Raw genomic sequence first — 27,353 nt, forward strand, 5'->3', positions numbered from 1 at the left:
TTATCATCATCATCATCATCATGTTTGCTTTCATTATCAGAGGTTTCTACATTTAGTTTTCTGCAACAGGTTAAATCATTTCTTATAATACCAAGTGAAAAACTGTCATAAAAGTTGAATACATTGACTGGATGTTTTCTACACAAACTTTTCCTAAAATTTATTACTCTTAAACCTTGTATAGAAACTGCCCTCCCTATTGCTACTCCAAGTTGACCAGGTTGAATACTGTTATTACAATCAACAACAAGGTTTTCAATTGTCATCCCTTGTGCTTTATGGATGGTGATGGCAAACCCTACTTTTAAAGGCAGTTGAACTCTCTTTGACAACACTATTTTGTCCACAGGATCAAAAGTTGTGAATACCTCTTTTGCTATTGTGACAGTCAATGTCTTATGTTCAAGAGTGAATTTTACTTCTACTGAATCAGTGTTAAGTTTTGTTACTGTACCACAAAGTCCATTAACTAATATGTCATTTAAATTTTTAATCAGCATAACAGGACAACCAAGTTTTAGTCCAAGATTTTTAGGTGCAAGAAATTTGCTTAAATAATGTTGTGAACCCTCATCTTGAGACACATACACTTTGAGATCTCCTTGAAGCGACTGTATTTTATTGTAATTAAAAAGATCTACATCATAATATCTGGCAAAAAGGTGAACACATTTATTTAATCGCTCATTCTGTAATGGCCTATCAAGTGATTTCAAAAAAGCTACACTGTCATCTGAAATATCTCCAATTTCAAGTTCATTAATGCATTTGATAAGGCTTTGGTCATCTTGTCGATGAATAATATTTAAGTTAATTTTATGCGAAAAAAATGTATGAAACCATGGTACAGTAAAACAGTGCTTGCCAGGATCTCCATACAGCTCATTGGAAACTGGTGGAAGTTGGAAAAAATCGCCAACCAAAACAACTTGTATATTTCCAAATAGGTCTGTTGAATTTCTGGTATTTTTACACAAAACTTGTACCTGATTGAAAATTTTAGCACTGATCATAGATGATTCATCTATGATTAATGTTTCAACTGTTTCAATATTGTGTTTGGCAACAGTAAACCTCTCATCTGTTTTAACAAAATGAATTATTTCTTCATTTAAGTGTCTACCGTCCTCTACCCCGGACCATTTATGTAAGGTTTGTGCCCTTAGGTCTCCGTAATGAGTTGCTGCAATTCCGGTAGAACAAACAATGCTGACATTTTCCCCTGATTAAATCTCATATAGTGTACCAATTTCTTTACTAAAAATGTTTTCCCAGTTCCTGCCTGCCCAGATATAACTAAATTATGGCCACTCGTGGCTAATTCAAAGGCTAATTTCTGATCTTCATCCATAATCAGTTTAATTTAGGCTTTCCCGTACTTATTTTAAAAAACTGTCTTTTTATTTGTTTACTTTCTGCTTTTCCGTACTTTTTTTAGTCATTCTCTGTCTTTTTTATTTGTTTCAGTGCAATTAGGAAGTCCTCGGCAGAAAGACCGGAGTTGTCGTTGCTGCGCCGATTACTCGCCAGATGTCAGTTCGTCATCACTTCCGTCATTTGTGCTTTGAACATTTCAAAATGTCGATAAAAACTGTGAATCGTTCGATTAAAACAATGAATTACTGGACTATTTGAGCTCCGATTTAATAAATATATGTATCTCTAAAGAGCAAATTCATTATTGAAAGGAAAAAAGTCAGTGACATGAAAGGTAGGATCGTTTATTAATATTATTTTTAAGGTGATTACTAATTGGTACCTCAAGTAAACAAAACCAGAGTGACTTACCTTCTCTCTATAAACATATCAGTCGACTGGCAAAAATCTCAAATGCTGTTTGTCAGTAACTTCGACATATATTCCCAGTGAAAACAATTTAAATAAACGTTTAATGAAAAATAAATTAAAATTAAACTACATGGGGGGTCATTCGGGATACTCCCACTCAGGGGCACTCAAAGGGTATCCTGTCCACCAGTACCTGTGCAATCAACATTCAATCTATTGAAGCGTGGATCAGTTTGGAAAAATAAACTGATACAGTTACTGAATTAAAATTATATAAATGTCTAAGAATATAACTTAAACACGCTAATTAATACATTAAAAGTTCTATTAGATTTTAAATAAAAATACGCAATATTTCGCTAAACAAATTAGCTTCATCAGGCGTGTGTATCTCTCAAGGTGAAATCGGATGCATGACAAAAAAGAGAGAAGTTTTAGATGCACCAGTTACGAACTCTTGAAGCTGATGGACTCAATGAGAGAGACGAAAAAAGATTTAAAAGTAAATCAAAACCATAATTATCTTGAAATCATACAAATTAATTTATAAAAATACATACAATTAATCTAACATCTATAAATGTATTAAACTTTTATTCCAACTTCATGTAGTTGTAGCTACAAACATATTTTCTGCAACATCAATCAATATGTTACACTTTTCCTCAAATCTTGTATATATTAAGCTACACAAATAATCTCAAGGACAATAAATAGAATGTGCATCAAGTACTAAAAATACAATGCTTAAGTTGTACGTTGTGGCTCAGATTTTATTACATTTTTTGTATTTAATTGCCAAAATAAAAAAAAATAAAACATCTTTTGTTGTTTGTTTCTTATACCCGTAATGTTGTTATGTACGTGACGTCATAGTAAATACTTTTAAAATAAAATTAATATGTAAAAGATCATAATGATAGGACATTCAGTATAATAAATTAAATAACACGTACTAGGTGAGAGGTTGATAGAGCAGATTGGTTCCCCTCGAAAAAGCATTGTCAACCTTGGCTTCGCCGCTGTTGACAATGTTTTCTTGGGATAACAATCTGCTCTATCTACCTCTCAGCTATGTGTTATTTAGAACCTTTGACCTTTGCACAAATTGATGATAATTTAATTGTCAATAGTCTGCACATCATGTAGTCATTCAATAATTATTACTTTTTGAGGATTATTTTAAAAACATGGCCACATGTTAGATGTAAAAAGGCAAAAATGACACTTTATTGACAATTATTGCTGTTTACAGTTTATGTTTATCTATAATAATATTCAAGATAATAACCGAAAACGGCGAAATTTCCTTAAAATTACCAATTCAGGGGCAGCAACCCAACAACGGGTTGCCTCATTTGTCTGAAAATTGTAGGGCAGATAGATCTTGACCTAATAAACAATTTTATTTCGTCAGATTTGCTCTAAATGCTTTGGTTTCCGAGATATAAGCCTAAATATGTATTTTACCCTATGTACCATTTTTAGCCATGTCGGTCATCTTGGTTTGAAAGCCAGGTCATCGGACACATTTTTCAAACTTGATACCCTAATGATGATTGTGGAAAAGTTTGGTTAAATTTGTCTCAGTAGTTTTAAAGGAGAAGATTTATGTAAAAGATTACATAAATTTACGAAAAAATAACTATAAAGGGCAATCACTCCTTAAAAGGTCAATTGTCTATTTTGGTCATGTTGACTTATTTGTAGATATATACTGAACATAATTGATGTTTACAGTTTATCTCTATCTATAATATTATTCAAGATAATAACCAAAAACTGCAAAATTTTCTTAAAATTACCAACTTAGTGGCAGCAAACCAACAACAGGTTCTTTGGTGCATCTGAAAATTTCAGGGCAGATTGATCTTGACCTGATGAACAATTTTACCTATTGTCAGTTTTACTCTAACTGCTTTGGTTTAAGAGATATAAGCCAAAATCAACATTTTACCCCTGTGTTCTATTTTTAGCCATGGTGGCCATCTTGGTTGGTTGGCCGGGTCATAAAACAAATTTTTTCAAACTAGATAATCCAATGATAATTGTGGCCAAGTTTGTTTAAATTTGACTCAGTCGTTTCAGAGCAGACGATTTTTGTAAAAAAAACCACGTCGGACGACGACGGAAGACGGACGCAAAAATACGAGAAAAGCTCACTTGGTCCGTGCCAGGTGAGCTAATAATTGATTGCAAATACAAGTGCATTTTTTCTAATAAACATAATAACTAATGACATTTTGAAAAAAGCGAACTAAATCATATTGTATTATAGTAACTCATCAAGATGAACAAAAAGTACTGATACCAATAAACAGATGGTGATTTTTGTTAAAATTAAGAACTAAATTTACTCTTATTTAACACACACACACACACACACACGAGTGCAAATATATTTATTCTTATATTATTCACGTTAAAAAAAATCCATGGGCATTTGAAACAGCTTGTTGAATGTAAAGTTGCATTATTTTATAAAAAGGTGAATGTGGTCATTTTTAAACTTTGCAAACAAAGAAAGTTTCAGTAACTTAAAATGAGCTCATATTTAGCATAGTTCATGAAAACCAACCCATTCGTGAAAAAAAAACCGAAATTCATCCAAGACTTAAGGATTACCATAGATATAACGATATGTGTCATGATTGCTAATGAAATAACTTTTCACCAGAATTCAAATGACGTGGATATAACCTATAAGGAGCCTTTCGGCACTGATTAATTCATACTATATAAACAGTTATTTAAGGCCAAGACTTAACAGAATTTGAAAAGAATTCAACCGAAAAATTCAAAACTAAAGAATGATTGATTGCTTTAAGACCAGTAGTAAATATTTTTATGTTTATAAAAGAATGTAAATCATTATGCCCGCGTCACACTGTCCCGATTTTTATAAACGATGGACACCCGAATGCGAAAATTGTAAGTTCGTACGAAGTTGGTCCCGATCTCGTTAAAATATCAAAAAGTGACCGATGAATAACGAAGTCTATACGATGGTGCCGAAATTATATACGATAGCAAAAGCCGAAGCCTACATGATGGATCATGAAGGCTACACGATGGATTACGAAAGCTACACGGTGGATTACGATGATGGCACGATGGCCATACGATGTCTAAAAGACGTCGTGTACAGCTTATGATGCATTTAAATTATATGCCGAAGGCATCACGCGTTTTAAATTGTTTGATCAATATTGAATATATATTATATTGTACATTTAATTTCTTGTTTAATCATAAGACGGAAGACCGTGGGCTTGAAGGGTAAAACTTGACTCTGAGTCTCTGCATATAATGCCACCAAAATCCGGGAGAGGGAGAAGAAGAGGAAGAGGGAGGGTATGAGTCTAGCATGAAAGTACAAGACGATCAGTCCCAATTTTGACGCCTCCCCTAACCGATAGCAGACAATCTGATTCCTTTAATGAAAATGTATTTTCTCCTTCAAGGCAAAAGGTCAAGGTCATGCAGATGGACTTGTTTTTTCTCCTTGAAAAAGCATAAAACACAGGAAATTGGTTGCTAATTTTTTTACCTGCTGCTTCTAAGGACAATATTAAAGGTATTTCCAGTTACTGAATGTTTTGGTTGATTTCTAAAAAAAATATAGTTTATATATCAAATATGCATATTCAATTTACCATTTTCTGCATGTTTCATATACAAATATAGTGTCCATATTTGTCCCCAATTATGTTACATGCGAGGGGATGCCACGCTCGGCATTGCCTTGTTTGAACTGTAAGATGTGTTAACTAGTCTGAATAATCACCCATAATTATGCCCCTGTTTACTGATCTTTCTTAAAGGTAAGGTAATGGGTTCGTTGATCCCTTTTATTCAAAAAGAGCTCTTTCCAGGAGAATATCATAATAATATAGACAAAAGGAAGGATGTGGGGAAAGCAACAAATGCGGCAAAATATGACATATAGAAAACAAAATGGTTATGGAGTAAACATTCGTGTGACAACAACTCAGACGATACATAAAAAATCAGAATAATTTAGAAAAAATGTTGGTGTACGAGGCGCGTTTATGATTTCATCATGTTACTTGATATATAAAATTGACAAAAAAAAATATTTTACTTGTAAAAGTAAATCCTGAGCCTGTAATTGCTGCTCTCCTTGTTCCATTTGAATAAATACAAACAACGCTGTCGCCTTTCTTGTTCTCATATAATCATATGATATGAGCTCCAGGTTTTGTGAACGTCTTTCTTAACTGTCGTATTAGACTGACCAGTGCATATCGCGCATGGCACTTTAAATGTATTTTAGTGCGAAAATTAATTTACATTTAGCTGGATTTGTAGCCGTCGTAGTTCCATTTTGTCGCCTTCGTACTTTTATTCGATGGCAACACGACGGGGTTACGAGGTCTTCACGAAGTCGTGTTGCCATCTTAAGACCTTCGGGTAGCTTCGTGATTCATTCGTGTAGACATCGTAATGTCAAAACTGCCCGATGGAAACGAAGGAAACACGAATGCAATACGATGTTCAAAGATGCATTCCCGGTGACATTACGATGGTGAGGATGGTGATACGAACTCAATACGAACCATCAACATCGGACGCACCTTCGGGGATTTTTTAACATGTTAAAAAATTTAGAACCCTTCCCGAAGTTGTCCCCGAAGGCTAGAAAAAGTGGCCGATGGTTCTACGATGGTAAAAGATGGCACTACAAATAGTCCGATCTTGATACGATCAGTCCCGATTTTGAAAATTTCCATAATCGTGTTGCCATCGGCGTAAAAATCGGGACAGTGTGACGCGGGCATAAATATAGGATTAAACGAAAATGTGAATCATATACACATGTTGAAAATAGAATGTTAAAACAAATATTTGTTTTTAAACTAGAAATGTAACACATAAATAATAAACGTAGAATTTATTTGTTTAAAACTATTTTAGGTAAACCAATAAATACAACAGTAACCCTTCAACCTGAGCATCCTTTTGTTGGTGGTAACATTACTTTAACATGTTCTTCAACGATACAACGGTGGCCCGAAGCGTATAAAACTTCACATCTCTCATATCAGTTTCATGGGAACACAAGAGAATCTACTGTCAACAATAAGTTAACACTACACGCACTTACTAAGGCTGATAAAGGGACACGTATACAATGCCAAGCAATTGATGATCTTGGAAAAGTGTCGAACATGAGTAATACTGTTACATTAGATCCATACTGTAAGTATGAGTATAGTATTAACTGATACCACTTCAGTGTGCAAAATTTGCAAGCGTCCATTATATGTTAAACACACGTTTTATTTACTGGCGTATACAATTTTAGTCCTGATATCTATAACAAGTATAACTACATTTACTATCAACATTGTGTTGCTGATAGTCATACACCTTATCGCTAAGCCCGGTTGAACATCTGACGTCAAACACAATCACTTTTCCATTGTGTCGTCAGATATTTTGTTTTATGACTCAAAATTTTACGGGAACCTGTGTGGTACCCAGTAATGGGGGGGATAGCAATAATGTGTATGAACAAAAACATTGCATAACTTATATCCCACCATCATAATTAGTTCGGAACACAATACATGCAGTATAACCTTCTGTCAAGGTTAATGAATTGGGAAAATTCTAAAACTAATCTTTATTAAACATGTTATAGTAGTAGCATATTTTTATCTGTTCTACATTTTCTTTGCTTTTGAACTTCTAATCATGGAACATCTTTCAACTGGAATAATTTCTGGAAGATATTATAAGCTTCATTCAATAAAAGATCACATATGTAAAAAAAACAGCCAACATCACAAATGATAACGTAAGTACAATAAATGTGTAAGGCAGGGAAACAGGATTACATACATTTTCTCAAAATTTATGGTGGCTATTTTTTCACGGTCAAGATGCGTAATAAAAATATTTCAAATCAAATGAACACTTATCTATGCATTAAATGACTACAAATGCATGGTAAGTTCCGTGCAATGTTGAAGAACTATATGATATAAGTTTTATATGTACGAAAACTTGTGCGGCTGATGTGCTGTACAGGTAACAGTAAAGATAACAATAGTTAAATTCAATCGTCTTCAAACATGATCAATCAACATTATTGTTTTACTGTGTCATGTGTGTTGTTGTTCAGCATGAACTCATTGCATACTGAGAATTTACAACTTGACTGCATACGTATGGATGTAGTTGTTAGATATAAAGGGATGTGATATGATTGCAAATGGGACAAATCTCCATCCATGTCATTCATAAGTCTTCAACACGGAGCATTGGCTCACAACGTACAGTTATGTCAGGTTGATGAATTTTGTCGGATATTCGAACTCCTTGGTTTCCCCCTAGGATGCAGGGTAAAATATTTTGCCCCATTACAACCATTTATCTTTTCATAGAAGATTTTGTGTTCTGATTTATAGTATGAATTTCAGATTCAGATTTTTTTTAAATTTCTTATGACTACATCTTTTAAACATTTATAAAGCTCAACTTTTAATCAAGAATAGCGGTACATACATTTAACATCTGGATCTTTAACTCAATTCACTGCTTATTGTGGCTATGTTCTTGTTGCTCAAACCGTAGACCACTTTTTTTTAAATGAGACGGACGATACTGGGGAGGGGCATCCAAAACTCATAAGCTGAGATAAACTGGACACCAACGTGGAATAAAAAAATCCGTTGCAATTGTTGAACTATCTATCAGTTTTGTTATAATTTTCATGGTCGTTGTGTTGTCCTCTTTTTTAATTTTGTATTTGCCTTTTTGAAATAATATTTAAAATTTGTGTACCAAATGAAATAGTTTTTGATGATTTCTCACTAGGAATTTATACATGTGTCATTATGTTGTAGATGGTCCTGACAATGTTATAGTGGAACCTGCGGTAACAATTATAAATGTAACAGAAGGAACTGCATTAGGCCCTATATATTGCATTGCAACTTGTAATCCTCGATGTATATACAGTTGGAAACAAAAATGGACAGGAGGATTCAACCCCTTTCCAAACAAATACATTTCAAACCAAGGCCGGGGTGTAAATGTTCCAGCCATACACAGAAGTCAAACTGGAACCTACCGTTGCCGGGTAGATCATTCTACAGGTTCTGTTCACAAGACAAAAGATATATCTGTGAATGTACAGTGTAAGTATTAGCTACAATAATACGTCCGTCAACAACTGGTTTACCTGGTCATGAATATATATAAATGCAATTACTAGATAGCTATATATGTAGTGTAGAAACTGATCAAGATGAATATTCACAATTATTGCGTGTAAAACAAGCTGCCATCATCATTACGTGGCTTATTTACTGTATGTTACGGATTTGATAAGTAACTTTAATGATTGAATTCAGCTATAACTAGAGGTTCGTAGGATTTATAATCGTAGCTTTATTCTTAATGATTCAAAATGACTTATGATTCGTAAACCATTCGGTCAGCAAAGAGTCCACATTGGTCGTAACTTATGAAAAGAAACAAATCTGCTCGACCCTATAAACTTTGACATGGCGTATGTTGGTTTCATTGACGCTACATATCATAACCGAAAAAGTCTAATTGCCGAACTAGTTTTTACACTAAGAATCTGTGATTACGAATAAATATTCGTCATTCCCTAATCTTATTTGGAAATATCGATTGCAATCATTAGTACTATAGATCAAAAACAAATTATTTCATAGTCAATACTATTACCAGATTTACAAAAAAAAAAACATTTGAACAGTCATTATATTAAGCCTAGTCGTCACATTATAGAGTATTGCTATAGCTAATCATTTCGAACCTTACAAATCCTACTTATGTTTAGTCTGCTCCGTGATAATGATAAGTTGTTACATGTTAGTAATTTTCACGTCAGAAGTGCCGCAACTTACGGTTTGATGTTTGTTTTAAATTATCCACCACTCGATGTACATGGAAAAATTTCTGAAAATTTTGTTGGTTTTAATGAATCGAATTTTTCAGTTATACTGCAGTATTCATGTTACCTCAATGTTTACTGTGGATTTTATTGTTTTCCTTCCTTGTGCAGTTGATTACACTGCATCACCTTGGTAATTATTGAATATATATTATTTTTGAAGTATTGTATAAATTATTTCAGATTCTCCGAAAATAACTGATATCTGGTTTAGTTCTGACATTCAGAAAAATAGAGTACGTACTCCTGCAACTTTTATTTTCAATGAAGAAGAAAATGTGAAAATGACACTGCGTGTGGAAAGCAATCCTGATTCGCAAATAACGTTTAAATCTTCCTTGTTGAACATTCAACATATCAATAAATACAATAGGTATACTTATTACACATCTAACCTACCTTCTCTCAAATGTGAAGATTCTGGAAACTTCTCAATACAGGCTATAAATGGGATACCATACGCAGATACAAGAACGGTCAACTTAAAAATATGGTGTAAGTAAAGTAACAAGAGTATATTATTAATTCGTATATTTGATTTGTTGAGGGATAGTCACATGTTAGACTATATTTTCGAAAGTAGAGAGAAAACTGCGGTTAGTGAAAAGCATATTGCACAGGAAAAGGGATATTGCACGGTTATTTTTTGAATATCTAAAAACCGATATACTTTTTGACGTCATTTTATGAATTTACGGATATTGTTAAACAATCTTAAACGAATAGCACAACAAATGATATTGTGATCCATTACGAATGACGATTGTGATACAAATAAGGTAGGAAATTAATATTATTGCATAGCATTATAATATTTCCTACAGAAAGTAACCAAAAGTTGGCGTGCAATAAATTCCAATATTGCACTACATGCACTAGTGCAATAATTTGTCAAAATTCATGACGTTATCAAAGACACAATCTTAGTTTAAACCAATTTTTACTTTTAAATATTATATTGCTATACAATAAAAGGGTTATTGCATGGATATTGGGGAATATTATTCCTCGTATAACATATATAAAATTCTACTCGGGACAATATTCCCCAATATTCATGCAATAACCCTATAATATAACAAATATAGCCTTTGTATGAGGTCATTACATGATATATCGAACCACAGAAGTATATCGACCTCGGACTTTGTCCTCAGTCAATATACTTCTTTCAGGTCACTATATCCTTGTATCAACCTCATATAAAGGCTATATTTGTATAGAATACATCTTCATTGAACATATATTGATATTATATCATTTTCACTGTATGAAACGTATTTACTGACATCGCCTCGAAAAGAAAGAAATGATAGAATACACATTTCTATTTATAATCAACATGTTAGGAAACGGATTTTTAAACAAACATAACATATTGGACAAACTTATCGTAGTTAGTCATAATTAGAATTCAAAAGTAAAAAATATAAATTGTAAATAACTGTGTTCTAAACATATTTTTATTTAGATCTATGAGACACTAAATAAAACATTTCGTGTTCATAAAAAGGACAAATCGAATTATCAAAACTATCAAACGGTACAACAAAGCTCACCCATATCAAACATATCATAGAAAGTAAAATTACAAAAATACTGAATTTAGAGGAAAATCAATGCGGAAAGTCTATAATCACAGGCAAAATCAAATAACAAAACGAATGGACAAGAACTGTCATATTCCTGACTTGGTACAGGCATTTCAAATGTAGAAAATGGTGGATTAAACCTGGTATTATAGCGCTAGCCCTCTCACTTTGATGATAGTCTCATCAAATTCCGTTATATTTACATTGATGCGTCAACTAAACAGACTCAATGAATGAAATGTAGACTTACAGTCTAAGGCAAATTACCAGCTTAAAACCATGGACGCCATTTGCATAAAGGCTATCAACACAGATCCTCTACTTTTATCGTTCGTCGGCAGTTTTTTGTAGAGTGCCCGTTGACTGTTGACTATCTTCTGCCTCTTCAGTTCTCCTCTTTTTCACTCAGTGTCTCCTTCTCTTTTGCTTACCTACTGTGTGAAGTGCCATTTACTAATATCCACGTTTCTTTCTATGGGACATTAAAATCTATCACGGCGTCTTCTTGTCATTGTAGTGTCTATATTCATGTAAGTTTCTGATGAGGAGCTTTTGCTTTGAGATTTTCTGTGTCCACGATTTTCGCAGAATCTTTCTGATCCGTCATCTTCCGTCATTCTGATCCATACATAAATACAGGCAATACACAGCTGTTGTTAAGTTTTTGATTGTTGGGGAATAGTACTGCCAAGGTTAAGACAATCATTTGGACCAAATCATGATCAATGGTTAAGCGATCTTCATGTAGCACAAACCTTCAAATTTGCCTATCTGGCATATTTGTCCCATGCGTTTAAAAAGTACAACAATAATAAAAAAAAAAAAAAAAAAAAAAAAAAAAAAAACAGAACAATTAGTATATCTAAATTAAAAAGGATTAAAACTATGAACCTCAATGCAATCAGTGCCCTAATGTTCTATTCTAGTAATCGAAATTGAGCAGAATGTCTTAACATCAACAATAAAAGTCTTGTTAAGTTTTATGTATTTTCATATGGATCATCGGTATTATATATCCTTAGATATAATTTCTTATACTTTGTGCCAAAAGGCAGATTTTACCATGCTTGTTTTAGCTCACCCGGCCCGAAGTGCCAATGAGCTTTTCTCATTACTTTGCGTCCGTCATCCATCGTTAGCTTTTACAAAAATCTTCTCCTCTGAAACTACTGGGCCAAATTAAACCAAACATGGACACAATCATTTTTGGGGTATCTAGTTTAAAATATGTGTGGCGTGACAAGGCCAACCAACGAAGATCGACTAAAAATAGAACTGGGGTAAAATGTAGGTTTTGGCTTATAACTCTGAAACCAAAGCATTTAGAGCAAATCTAATACGTGTAAAATTGTTTATACGGTCAAGATCTACATGCCCTTAAATTTTCAGATGAATCGCACAACGTGTTGTTGGGTTGCTGCCCCTGAATTGGTAATTTTACGGAAATTTTGCTGTTTTTCGTTATTATCCTGAATATTATTATAGATAGAGATAAATTATAAACAGCAATAATGTTCAGCAAAGTAAGATGTACAAATAAGTCAACATGACCAAAATGACGAAATGACCCCTTTAGGAGTTATTGCCCTGTATAGTAAATTTTTAACCATTTTTCGTAACTCTTAGTAATCTATTACAAAAATCTTCTCCTCTGAAACTACTGGGCCAAATTAATCCAAACTTGGCCACAATCATCTTTTAGGTATCTAGTTTAAAATATGTGTGGCGTGACCCGGCCAACTAACCAAGATGGCCGTCATGGCAAAAAATAGAACATAAGGGTGAAATGTAGATTGTGGCTTCTATCTCTGAAACCAAAGCATTAAGACCAAATCTGACATGGAATAAAATTGTTCATCAAGTGAAAATCTATCTGCCCTGAAACTTTCAAATGAATTGGACAACCGGTTGTTGGATTGCTGCCCCGAAATAAGTAATTTGAAGGAAAACTTGCAGATTTTGGTTATTATCTTGAATATTATTATAGAAAGAAATAAAATGTAAACAGCAATAATGTTCAGCAAAGTAAGATCTACAAATAAGTCAACATGACCAAATTTATCTGTTGACCCCTTAAGGAGTAATTGCCCTTTATAGTCAATTTTGACCAATTTTTCGTAAATTTTTGTAATCTTTTATAAAAATCGTCTCCTCTGAAAATACTGGGCCAAATGTAACAAAACTTAGCCACAATCATTATTGGGGTATCTTGTTTAAAAAATGTGTGGCGTGACCAGGTCAAGATCTATCTGGTCTGAAATTTTCAGACAAATCGGACAAACTGTTGTTAGCTTGCTGCCCCCGAATTAGTAATTTTATGGAAATTTTAGATTTTGGTTATTACATGTATCTTGAATATTATTATCTATAGATAGAGATAATCTGTAAACAGCAATAATGTTCAGCAAAATAAGATCTACAAATAAGTCAACATGACCAAAATTGTCAATTGACCCCTTAAGGAGTTATTGCCCTTTATAGTCAATTGTTAACAATTTTCATAAATGTTTGTTAATTTTTGTAATTTTTTAGGAAATATTGTCCACTGTAATTACTGGGCCAAGTTCATTATAGATAGAGATAATTGTAGCAACAAGAATGTTCAGTAAAGAAAGGTCTACAAACACATCTCTATCACCAAAACACAATTTTCTCATGAATTTATCTGTGTCCATGGGTTTTATAATATGCATTAAGAAAATGAATAGATACAATGGTGTCACCGAACTTGCGTTCTTGCAACAAGTAAAAAAATTAAAAAAATCACTAATGTTCCAGCTTAAAATGTTTACTATAAGAGTTATCTTCCCTTACATGGTTAAGTTGGAAAATTGATTCTAAAAGAAAGAAATATTTGGTATTTGTTTATACAATTTGGATTATGCAATAAATCACTTAGTTTTTATTATCATATTTATTTTCAGATGCATTAGACTATACTTGCATTAATAAGCTGATAATAATAATAAAAAACACACACACAAAAACCAAAAAGTTCTTCATGTAAGCTACTTTTAAGATTCTATCTCTCACATGGACCAAGGAAGCCGAATTGAATTTCATTGCAATATTTGAGCTTATTTGTTTATATGAGTAGCTGCATATTTTCTCAAACAAAATTGTGCTTTAAAGTTTAGTACAAACTGTTAACATAAATGTATCTTGTTCGAACAAATCCTTTTCATACAAGAGTACCTTGTGTTTAATCAAATAGTGAGCAAATCTGGCGAAAACTCACTAGCTTATAATGAACTATTACTATAGTAATACGTAATATTGTATTTAAGTTAGACTTTAGAGATGTACCTGTCATAATAAGTAGTCTAAGATAGATTAAGCAGGAAAAGATCGAAAGACGATATATTTTTACGGTTTCAAAACTTGGAAAAATATAGTGTAAAATAACGAAGTTTAACATTTTAATTGACAATATATCGCTAAATTATTGTATTGACAATTCGCCGTTTCCGAATCTAACCTTTTCTGGGAAATAGTTTCAAAAACGTACACCAAAGTGATGTGATTGGATTAAAACGTTCTTAACAATGGAAATTCAACTAATGACGTATTGTTATTTTTGTTTCTGTGTACGAACAATGAGATTACCCAAAGTACTTTAGATTATGAAAAGGCGAATTTAAAACGTTTTTCAGGTAAACCTAGGAATGCGACAGCAGAATCAGGCACAATAGGAGCACAAATTGGTTCAATAGAAAATATTGTATTGCATGTTATATCATTCCCGAAACCAACTGTAAGGTGGAAACGGATAACTGGCTTCACTTGGAAGATCGAGAAAGAAAGATATGATTACAGACATAAAATTTATTCCAAAATACGTATAAGATCGGAAGTAGACTTTGGTGCGTATGGAATCAACATATGTAACCTATTAGGATGTATTGTGGAAAATATTACTTTGAAACCGCAAGGTATCATATTTTATGCATGGATACAATTGTATCATATCATATATACATTATGCACATACACCACATAATAATTAAGTCGCCCACGCATGAATATTATTTTATTTTATTATTCAAAAATTTACTTACAATGTCTATATTAGTGTTATTCGCCTACATAACATGCATCAGTAGTTTATCGATGTATAATTACAATACAATCCTTTAAAATCATATAGATAAAGGTAAACAAATTTAAAATTGATATAGACGCAACGTCAGATTAGGTACCATTTAATGTAACAGAAAAATGACGTTAAATAGGAAACCCGCACTATTTAATCTTTTCTGTTTTCATAGATAGGTAAATGCAAAATATTACACAAAAGTATAAATGCCGTGTGCAATATGATGTTATGATTTACAAAGAATATTTGATTATACTGATGATTATACTGATAATAATTTTGTGGTATTTGTGGAATATTTTGGTATTATGTATTCAAACCACGTCGAATATAATTTTAATCTAGCGGTGGTACAAGAGACAACACATGTAAATATGATACTGAAGTTAACTTATTTTTACTTTGATGTTCTTATATGTACATGTACATGTGTGCATTCTTTGTTATACATGCATTTTTTCTGACCAGAGAATGCAGTTCAGGCTATCATATTACGCTTGTAGCGGCGTCATATAACGTTACCGGACAACTTCGCAAAACATTTTCATTAATCCGTATTTCTTTATAGATAACCTGTTATCAAAATACAATTTGGTATTTCAATTTCAACTTTTAAAGTACTTTTTATTGGTAAAGTAATCAAGGCCGAAAAATAATCTTCACGAAGCGACCTCTCTGTATTTTTGGCCTTAAAAATTGAAGGCAAGTGAAGGCATGAAAGTTTACTTCGGACATTTCATCAAGACATTGCAAATCTATTGATTTGAATTTAATATGTAGATGAATGTAATAAATAATTTGACTTTTTTGAGCTTGTACTTAGTACAAAACAGTCGTGCTAGAATTTAAAAAAATGTCTGTCAAAATTTGATATTTTTAACTGAAATAAACAATATTCCAGAATTGAATTTTCCCTGGGACATTTAATTTCGTTATATTCTTTTAAAAATATCTATGAAAATATTAGATGGAGGCAGCCATGTAAACCACCACTGAAATATATCATGCTAGAGAACATTCAAATAGACATGTAAATTTTAAAGAGTCGGGTGAACATTTCGCGAATTTTTCGTGTTTAATGTTTCGAGTTTGTTACATGGGACAATGCTAAGAAACATGTTTCGGATAATCTGTTTCTTCCGATGCCTATATTTATTATAGTTTTATTCATTCTCTATCATGATGTGAAAATTTGAGAAACAATCTTTATTTTCATATATTTTTTGACATATTTATTTCAGCATTTCTAAGATTTTTTTTTTCTGTCAAATTTTTACTTAACACTATATTACGTGGTAGTAGCAATATCTAACGTTGCGTCATTATAGTCTTATAAGTTCCAAAATTAGCGAAACTGAGAGCTTTAACTAATATAAATCTCTGCTTTGCATGCATCCCCGTCATGCAAATCCACACTCCGTCAAAATTTACATCATCCTGATAAACAAACACGCAACTGTTTGTGCCTCTTCTACTACAGCCAGGGGCCTTCTTCGTAAAAATTATCTCTCCATTACGTCACCTTATTACATATAATCGAAAAATGAAAGCCCTGCAGTGATGAGTTTTTCAATTTAGCTATTGAAAACTGATAAATGTATTCATTATAACGATCTTTATTTGCCACTTGTATTTTTAAAGATCAACTCATCTACTAGCTATTGATCATCATTAAATGTTCATTTATGAATTTAGTCAACTGAAAACTATTGTCTGATCGGTTGTCAGGGTGAATTTTCAAAAGTTCGAAATTATTAAAAAAAAAATTTGGAAGGAAGGAAACAAAAAAATTCAGAGACTGACGACTTTTTACGCTAGATTGCAAACGCAACAAATGAAGCTTTTTGAAATTATGCAATTTTAAGATCCACTTGTTAATCTGTCGTCAAAGTACTTTAGTAAAAATTTGTTATTGAAACACTACTTCTCTGTTGTTATGGGTCATAAGAGGGACGAAAGATACCAAAGGGATAGTCAAACTCACAAATCTAAAATAAACTGACGTGTTATCATATCAAACTACAGCCTAAATATATAACATACTATAAACTGAAGTGAGAAGATGATTCACATATGTTTTTTTTGTATGTGTTCCAGACAAAATAGTCAACTCAAACACGTCAGAACATATTAAAGGTGTACTCGACCATCTTTTTTCGGTGACATTGTCAACTTTGGGGATTTAAAATGTTGCGGGGTGCAGAGATGCAAAGTCATTCTTTGAAAAGATGAATATTACATTCATTTGATTTCGGAAGAATGTGTGCTTATGCACAAAAAAAATTGCAACTACCACAATCGGCTGTTTTTGTGATTTTTTACTATAATTTACAAACTAACAAATGAATCGAAGTTCCATTTTATAATTTAATAAAAAACAAAACACACACTACTATAAGATGCATATAATTCTGAATTACACACTTTTATAGGGCTTTTAAAACGCATAGAAACAGATGTAAACAATTCAAATTTAGGCCTTTCTTACATGTTCTCATAACGAGTTAAAAAAACGAGTATATAAAGAGTTTCTTTTTTTTGTGTTTAAAATGAATATTGTTTACTGAATGTCTTGTGGCCAGTAATCTGCCAATTAGTCGACGAGAAAGAATATTTTTTAGCATTATTAACTGAATATCACCTTGTGAAGAAATTATCTACATTTTTTACATTTTGATATTTTATGAAAAGGTTTTCTTTCTTTGTGAAAGAAGAATTATCATGAGAAAAATCAGTATTAATGTAGTCATTATTTTTTGTTATATATATGATAAATCCATAGATACAATTGCACAATGCTTCAATTTAGATAAGCCAGAAGCACCGCAAAATGTCTCTGTCGTAACAATAACATTTAGATCAGTTAATCTATCCTGGATTGCTGGATTCAATGGAGGACTTCAGCAAACCTTTACCGTCCAGTTTAAAACTATAGATAATGACAAATGGAACGTACTGAATGTGCATATTAATGACGTAATGACTGGAAGCACGATCTACTACACATTGGATCAGCTGAGACCAGACACGTCTTATCAAGTAACTGTTGTGTCAACAAACTTACAAGGACAAAGGAATACATCACTTGAATTCAAAACAGAAGGTTAGTTAGCTCATCAATAAAAGGGGTTATGTTTTATTTGTGTAGTATTTGATTTTTTTAACTTATTGGTTTCTCAGCTTGTGTTTTATTTATTTTGTTTTGTTTTATTTTATTTTCAAATGTGTTAATTGATTATTATTTTCTGCTTTTCACAAATTGATCGTTATTCTATATAAAAGCACGGTTCGAATATTTTCGTTTATAAGTTTTAATCTTTAAATATTATTTCTCAATGATATATGTATACTTTGTGTTACTATTTGTGTATATAATTATAGAATACATATTATTGACCACTAACGTAACGAATTAATTATATACACATATGTGAAAAATACCCCGCGACATCAATACTCCTATATTTCAGTTGAGCCTATCTTATTCTCACGTGCACCACCAAACTCAGCTTCAATTTCTCATCTCATGGTTGGACTTTTATGTGGTATTCCACCTCTACTGGTAGTATTTATTCTATTAGTGTATATTGGCAGAAGAAATAAATACAGCAAAAGTGGTATGTAATTAAAATATTCAAAAGTGTAGTGTTTTCGTCATTTTGACAACAACAGCAACAAAAAAACCAACAACTCTTAATTGCTTTAACAATAGCAGAGTGTCTAAAAAATAACATTAAACTATAACTCAAAAATGATTTAGATCTAGAAAGCTACGAAAATTACCATTCTAGACCAACAAATATTTAACATCAGCAGCTAAACTTATCATTGACGGCAAATAATATAGTTACGTTAAATATTTAGAAATCAAACAGCACACAGACAACATAGTGCAGCTAGATGTCTTAAACAATAAACTAGAATAATATGAGAAAAAAAACCATTAAACCATAAACTTAGACATTTTACATAACTGCTATCATGTTTCAAGGAAAATAGTATGGAAATAAGTACGATTGTCAATGAGACAACCATTTATAAGGCTATTATATAGTCAAATATATGAACATTGTCAATGTAAGATCGCCGTATAACTTTCAACAATGATGAGAAGCTTTAAGATAACGTAAGACTCCAGGAAGACAAAATGAGAAAAAAATCAGCAGAAAAAAAACTACAACTTAATCAGTTTTAAGAACAGTACAACATTGTACAACTATGGTTTTGCATATTGTTGAAGACCGTATGTTTTAAAAGTATACATGTAGCTACTTGCAAAAGTATTATTATAATGTGTATGTATCTTATAAGCTGTATTGCTTTTGGAATGAAGTATTATTATAATTAATTTGCGTCTCCTCATTTATCATTATATAATCCCGCTTTGAAGTTATTTGGAGTCTCCGTCCCTCCGCCCGCTCTTTCGTTTGTTATATTGTTCGATAAAGGTCCAGAGCCGCTTCACAGAATGTTTGAAACCTTCACAGATGTGCGTCGTCTAATCTGTACAATATATTACATGTTTAATTTTCTGTCTGCATGTCCGCATACACCTCTTATAATTTATTGAAAGGATCTCACCACCTTCCTAATATAATGCTATTGTTGACCTTTATGTTCGACGGTTTATCTTTTAAAGCATGTTCTTTGCTACTGCTTTATTAGGGGTCCGGGGTCCATTTATATTCTCATTTTCTCCGGAACAACTAAACATAGTTTAATGACATTTCTGTTAGATTTTTAACCATACAATGGTTTTGTTACCATCTAACTTTCATTTCTTACATTCCGTTTTGTATAAATCTAATCTTTACTCTTTAGTATAGATACAGACATTTTGTATAAATGAATTACCATTCATGAATAGTCACAAAAATTCTAAATGTGAGAATCACAAAAGGAATGGACCCATAGGACATTTTGATATTCTGATGCAGACTTTAGAATTTATTAAGTACATCTTGCTCTTATGCCAAGAGAGAAAAAAATACAGACAATAATTGAAGATAATTGGTTAAATTATACGGATTTTTCCTTATATTTCATGACAACACACAGTTCAAACAAGATATCTTTATCTTTTTTATTCATTTGCCAAATGAATTGATCATTAGCAGTCAAAATAGTAACAAAGATATTTGATTTTATTGACTCCTTGAATGTATTTTTATTTTTCTGGTTTTTAAATCATCGTGCTTGCCATTTTAATCTTTTTTTTTATCTACCATTTAACATGATGAGTACCAGAAAAAGAAAGGAAACTGATGTCTTATCCGATATTACACATAGATTGTCAGGCAGAATTCGGATATTATTGATTCAGATGGTTTGATTGGATGAATGTTAAGCTTTAATATAATATATATTCTTACATTCTTTCATTCATTTCAGACTTGAAAGAAAAGAATGTTAAATCAGAAAAGTATGTATTATTGAAAACAACACAAATATCGATGATTTAAATTTTAAACCTATGAGATCAAGTTCATTCCAATTACATCTCCCCTTTATTGATACCTTGAACTTTTTCCCGACCTCTTGTCTCAAAACAATTTATTAATGTATGTTCTTATTACATTTTATGTCTTCAATGAATAAATTGTTTAAATGCAAAACTCAAAAGTGCAACCTTCAAGATAAAACGATCATTGTACATGTGTTGATGTAAATCCTCTTTAACTTCAAACTTTTTTTTTGCCTTTTTATTTTTTTATTCAAGCGTCACTGATGATTGTTGTGTTGATCTTTGGTGATGTTTTGTTGTTTTTTTTTGGGGGGGGGGTTGTTTTCATGAAAAAGTTGTGTACATGTGGCGTTGTTTTAAGAAGAACTATTGGAAATTACGATTGAATTAAACCATTATACGGATAATATGAAGTTAAGCTAACCGCCACTATATAGCCAATAGTTTCGAAAGTTGCATTCGTCACCTACAATAAATCATTCAATCGTTATCCAAGAAACCCACAAATATATAACAAAAATCATATACGGTTTGATAAGAGCAACTGTTCACAAGGTGTTTGACCTTACAGTTAGAAGTTATGGATTTCTCTCCGTGTGTACAATTATAAAGTGTTTTGTACTTATTATCAGTTCTTTTTATCTCTTTCCCAATTAAAACAAAGGATGGGTTTATCGTAAAACTTCCTTTTCTCTTAGTTTCTCTTCCTTTTTTCTATTTTTGTATAAATTATACTGATGTTTATAGATATTACGCTCGAAGTACGATATGTGAACAGGCGTTTCAGATTTATTATACAAATTTATTCAGCCTTTTAAATATTTCAATTCCTTATTATTTCTTTTATCCACCAATTAAATCGGCACATGAGAGCATATGTATACCGGATAAAAGAACACGAATATATCAAACTTACTGAATATTTTTTTTTATAAAATTTGTTAATTTTAAGATAGTTTTCCTTCCCACATATTTTCATATTTTGCAATAAAATTATGAAGTTTGATTGAAAGTTATTAATGATTAAATATAACAAAAAAATGCATAATGACAAAAAGACGAAATGAAAAAGACAGACGAATGTATAGACTATTTGTATTGACACACAAATATACAAATGCATGTAAATAGTATAATGTATTTTTTTTAGCCAGTATCTGCTTAGCAATAATTTACTTAGGAATGTACTTAGATAAAAATAAACAAATCAAGAATTTAAAAAAAAACTTTTATTCAAGTTGGAAAAGTATTAGTTAAGGAACTAAATAGGTTAAAAGTATTGATAGATTTTGGAGCTCCTTTTAGAGATATTAGTTTTTTTTTAAATGGCGGCAAAAAGACTGACTCTGATTTTTACCTCATAATTTTATTGGTATTATTTGGGTCTCAAATTGAATAAAAAATCAAGTATCTTCTAAAAGGTAGGTAAATGACATTTAAAGAGCAGAGCTATTGAAGTCTTTTAATAAAAATAAGAATGGGTGTTAAGGGGCAAAATGGTTTACCCTGTATTGAAGGAAATAAACCAAGATGTCCGAACATCTGACACAAATATCTAAACATCACCTAAGTACATCCTTAACAGGAATTATAAATTACATAAAATGTTGATTTTGCATGATACCGACACCTTTTAAACATTAAGAACTCATTCAAGTTTACAGGTATATCACTCTGCAAACACGAGCTTATAAAATACAATCTGTTGTGCATTTTTTTCTACCCATAAGAAAATTACTCAATTACAATATCTTTAGCTTGTTTTATGGACTGTCAGTCTTATTTTATTATTTTAAGGTCTGCCGAATATACAATAATACAGAGAAACAATCCGACATTTACAGATGCATACTCAACGTTGCAGTCTACTACAGGTATGCACGTGTTTTTTTTTATGATAACTTTTATTTTAGATTATTTTAATATTTCATGTTTGCAACACATATAAAACGATACTAGTATTCAAATCATATCAAATGTCCAATTGGGAGTTAAAATTAAAACAACTGTATTTCAGTTGTTTATGATGAATATTTATTATTTGATTTGTGTTCCAATTGTGAACTTTCCATTTATAAGTAGCACAATTCCAGCAGCACCTGCATAAGGGGTATATACATTTTTTTTTGTATCTCCCAATTGATACGATATTCCCGTGCTTGCATTTCCTATTACGATTTCTTGATAGAGGGTTGCTGCTCACAAGGAAGCTATTAAACCAAGAGTTCTAAGGGATGAGGTTGAAATCATCCCATTGTAAATGTTACGGACACCATCACGAGTTGGTTGACCGTTATGGAACAATCGTTTCATAAACGATACCGAATAAGACAATTTACCGGATTTGATATAACAGGAACAACACGACGGTGCCTCATGTGGAGCAGGATCTGCTTATCCTTCTGGAGCACCTGAGATCAGCCCTAGGGTGGGGTTCGTGTTGCTTATTCTTTAGTTTTCTATGCTGTGTCGTGTGTACTATTGTTTGTCTGTTTGTCTTTTTCATTTTTTGCTATGGCGTTGTCAATTTGTTTTCAATTTTTGAGTTTGACTGTCCCTCTTGTATCTTTCATCCCTCTTTTATTTTCATTTGGTTCATTTCTTGTTATAGACAGGTCACACATTAAATATTTGGATTATGTTGTTAGAAAGTTGATTTTAATCTCAGTAGTTTGATCATTCAAAAATATACTACATTCATAACGAACAAATGCATTAAAATCAAAATAATTTCGAAATTCTGCAGTGGTCAAACATAATTATTATGTAATAGTAATGCATAAGACCCCTTTTCCTCAGATAAACACACAAATAAGCATTCAAACTGAGAAAACGCTACCAAATAAAACTTTTGATAGATAATAAGCTTATAGCAACGTAGATACAAGTATCTTGTCTTGGGGAGGGATAAATCCTACTTTGTAAAGGATCACTCTGAATCAAACAAAATTTTTTCTGAAACTCACATAATCATGATGCTTGATCTTGATTGATAACATATTTGTTACATTCGGAGGACGTGTTTTTTAACAGACTGTCGGCATTCTAATGGGAATAAATTGTGCTTTTTTCTTGCCGACTTGTTTCTATATTATTATGAGGCTGACTTCATACAGGAACTTATTAAGAAGAAAGATAAGAAGTTAGCAATATCATTTAACTCTACTTTCCGCTATATAGATGATGTTCTTTCACTAAATAATTTAAAATTTGGTAACTATGTTGAACGCATCTATCCCATCGAACTAGAGATAAAGGATACTACAGATACAGTTAAGTCGGTCTCATATCTTGAATTACATCTAGAAATTGACAATGAGGGTCAAAACTTTACGACAAAAAAGATGATTTCAGCTTTCCAATTTTGAACTTTCCATTTCTAAGTAGCAACATTCCATCAGCACCTGCATACGGGGTATATGTCACCCAATTGATACGATAGTCCCGTGCTTGCATTTCCTAAATTGACCGTTATGGAATAACCGTTTCACAAATGATATCGGATATGTTCCTTACGTCGCAACTACAATCCCCTTCCCTTTCATGAATGTGACCTACCGAATTAGACTATTTACCGGATTTGTTATCACATAAGCAACACGACGGGTGCTTCATGTAGAGCAGGATCCTTCCGGAGCACCTGAGATAATCCCTAGTTTTTTGTAGGGTTCGTGTCATGTGTGCTATTGTTTGTCTGTTTGTCTTTTTCATTTTTAGCCATGGCGTTATCAGTTTGTATTCGATTTATGAGTTTGACTGTCCCTCTGGTATATTATGTCCCTCTTTTATTAAATATAATTAAGTAAACAGTATTTATACATTTAAGCAGATATTTCGAACAAATTCGAAATAATATTTAAATATTTCTACTTCAATATGCAGCAAGTAAATAAAGTTTTATTTTCAAATTTAAAAATATTTTAAAGAGTTAATGAACTGACTAGATCGACTGTCTTTTAACAATGAGGAAAGCATTGAAACATGCTAAACGGGGCCATGAGAAAAGCTGTGCTCACACATCTTTAGTGTACTGTTGGTCTCAACTTATCAAACCAAAGACCCTGGTAGGAAGTTGTTTTCCAATTATTTATCTATATATGATGCTTATGTTCAGTGTCGTCTGTAAGCAAATACTTTATATTAAGAAAGGAAAGGTCCAACATCCACATGAAAAATAAAGAGAGACAAAATACAATGGGGTGATCAAAATCAATAGTATAATAAAGACAGACAACACAACAAAAAGAGGACGGAAGGACAACACAATAGTATCAAAACAGTACATATAAGTTTGAATACTGCGCAGCAAGGATCTGGAAGGGCTAACAACAACTTATGTCAATTCGACGGCCACTGTGTTACTTTTAGAAATACATAGCAGGATTGTCATTATCATTGATTTGGCACAATTAGTTATCAATGGTACCAGGCTTATAATTTAATACGCCAGACGCGCATTTCGTCAACATACATGTAAGACACATCAGTGACACTCAGATCAAAGTATTTAAAACGCCAAACAAGTGCAAAGTTTAAGAGCGTTGGGGACCCAACATTTCCAAAATATTGTGCCAAATACGGCATAGGAAACCTTTGCCTGAAATAAGAAAATCCTTAATATTTCGTATTCATACTTTTGCAAACAGTTAATTTATAAAAATGACCATTTAATCGATATTCATGTCACCGAAGTTCTTACTACTTGGCTGGTGATATCCTCGGGTACGAAACGTCTACCAAAACATTAGCTGATTGTTTAAACAAATGGTAAAAAAATCATCAGTATTGGTTAAAAAAAAGAGGGACGAAAGATACCAAAGGGACAGTCAAACTCATAAATCTAAAACAAACTGACAACGCCATGGCTAAAAATGAAAAAGACAGAAAAACAATAGTACACATGACACAACATAGAAAACTAAAGAATAAACAACACGAACCCCACCAAAAACTAGGGGTGATCTCAGGTGCCCCGGAAGGGTAAGCAGATCCTGCTCCACATGTGGCACCCGTCGTGTTGCTTATGTGATTACAAATCCGGTAAATAGTCTAATTCGGTAGGTCATATTCATGAAAGGGAAGGGGATTGTAAAGAACATATCCGATATCATTTGTGAAACGGTTATTCCATAACGGTCAACCAACTCGTGATGGCGTCCGTAAAATTTACGAAGGGATGATTTCAACTTCACCATTTGGAACTCTTGGTTTAATAGCTTCCTTGTGAGCAGTAACCCTCTATCAAGAAAATCATGATAGGAAATGCAAGCACGGGAATATCGTATCAATTGGTAGATATATACCCCGTATGCAGGTGCTGCTGGAATGTTGCTACTTAGAAATTTAAATTCACAATTGGAAAGCTGAAATCATCTCTTTTGTCGTAAAGTTTTGTTTCAACCGACCCTCATTGTCAATTTCTAGATGTAAGTCAAGATATGAAGCCGACTTAACTGTATCTGTAGTATCCTTTATCTCCAATTCGATGGGATAGATGCGTTCCACATAATCACCAAATTTTGAATTGTTTAGTGAAAGAACGTCATTAATTCTCGTTCCCTTGGTCAGTTTTTAGTAAACTTTGTGTTTAGAAAAAAAGGATAACAATAATGGTACTGTTAGAGGCAACACCTTTGTGAATAGTGTTGCAATCATGTTACGGTACAAAGTGCAATACACGTTTCTTTCTTTTTCAGAATCAACAGCCCTTCCGACGGAAAGGTATACAATTACATGACATCCAAAAATGTGCATTTGTTTACTCTTATTGGCTGCTATCTAAAATAAACTGTTAAAATTATACATTCCTAAATCATATACCTAATAATGAACAAATAAATATAAATAAATCATTTGATGAATATTAAGTATGTGAATTGTTTAATTTAACCAACTAAATTCTTAATTATTTGACACACAAACAAACCCACTAGCTACTAACTAACTTACCAACTAACTGGCTTACTAACAACTAACTAACTTTCTAATTAACTAACTAACTAACTAACTAATTTACTAACTAACTAACTAATTTACTAACTAATTTACTAAGTTTACTAACTAATTTACTAAGTTCACTAACGATCAAGCAAGTTTAGATACTTATAATCTAAAACAGAAACATTATTGACGAAAAATGCTGACATTGTAAAAACATGTTAGATTGTGGTATTTGATTTTGCTCTTGCATTTCTTGATATCACTTGGCCGATAGCAGTGTTTATCATTATGAATTTAATATGTGCATTATCAAAAAGGTTGCTCACAACATAAAAAATTGCTCCGTCTTAATGTGTGTTTTTAAGAATAGCTATTACCATAACCATAACCAACTCCATTTTATTTGAGATTAGTTAAGGTTTGCTAAATCCCTTTCCTTTTAAATTATGACACTATTTCGAAACAAAATCTGTCACCGAAATTTCAACCCATCACCATAAGCATTTTCCGTCTTAT

At 32.2% G+C, this 27,353-nt stretch overlaps 1 protein-coding gene across 2 annotated transcripts in view; it reads left to right on the forward strand.

Moving 5' to 3' along the window:
* The window catches only part of LOC139523773 (nephrin-like), a 49,000-nt gene that overhangs the window by 18,224 nt on the left and 3,423 nt on the right, over positions 1-27,353 (forward strand). Inside the window, exons 2-10 of one of the 2 annotated variants that reach the window (XM_071318022.1) lie at positions 6,727-7,011; positions 8,664-8,957; positions 9,929-10,240; positions 14,991-15,269; positions 18,243-18,536; positions 18,904-19,050; positions 20,825-20,855; positions 22,695-22,771; positions 26,594-26,618. In XM_071318022.1, coding sequence (XP_071174123.1) covers positions 6,727-7,011; positions 8,664-8,957; positions 9,929-10,240; positions 14,991-15,269; positions 18,243-18,536; positions 18,904-19,050; positions 20,825-20,855; positions 22,695-22,771; positions 26,594-26,618 — 1,744 coding nt within the window. The remainder of the gene's footprint in view (positions 1-6,726; positions 7,012-8,663; positions 8,958-9,928; positions 10,241-14,990; positions 15,270-18,242; positions 18,537-18,903; positions 19,051-20,824; positions 20,856-22,694; positions 22,772-26,593; positions 26,619-27,353) is intronic. The other variant, XM_071318023.1, reaches the window with a different exon arrangement.

This window comes from Mytilus edulis, chromosome 5, assembly GCF_963676685.1.
Source record: "Mytilus edulis chromosome 5, xbMytEdul2.2, whole genome shotgun sequence".
NCBI classification, from domain to species: Eukaryota; Metazoa; Mollusca; class Bivalvia; order Mytilida; family Mytilidae; genus Mytilus; species Mytilus edulis.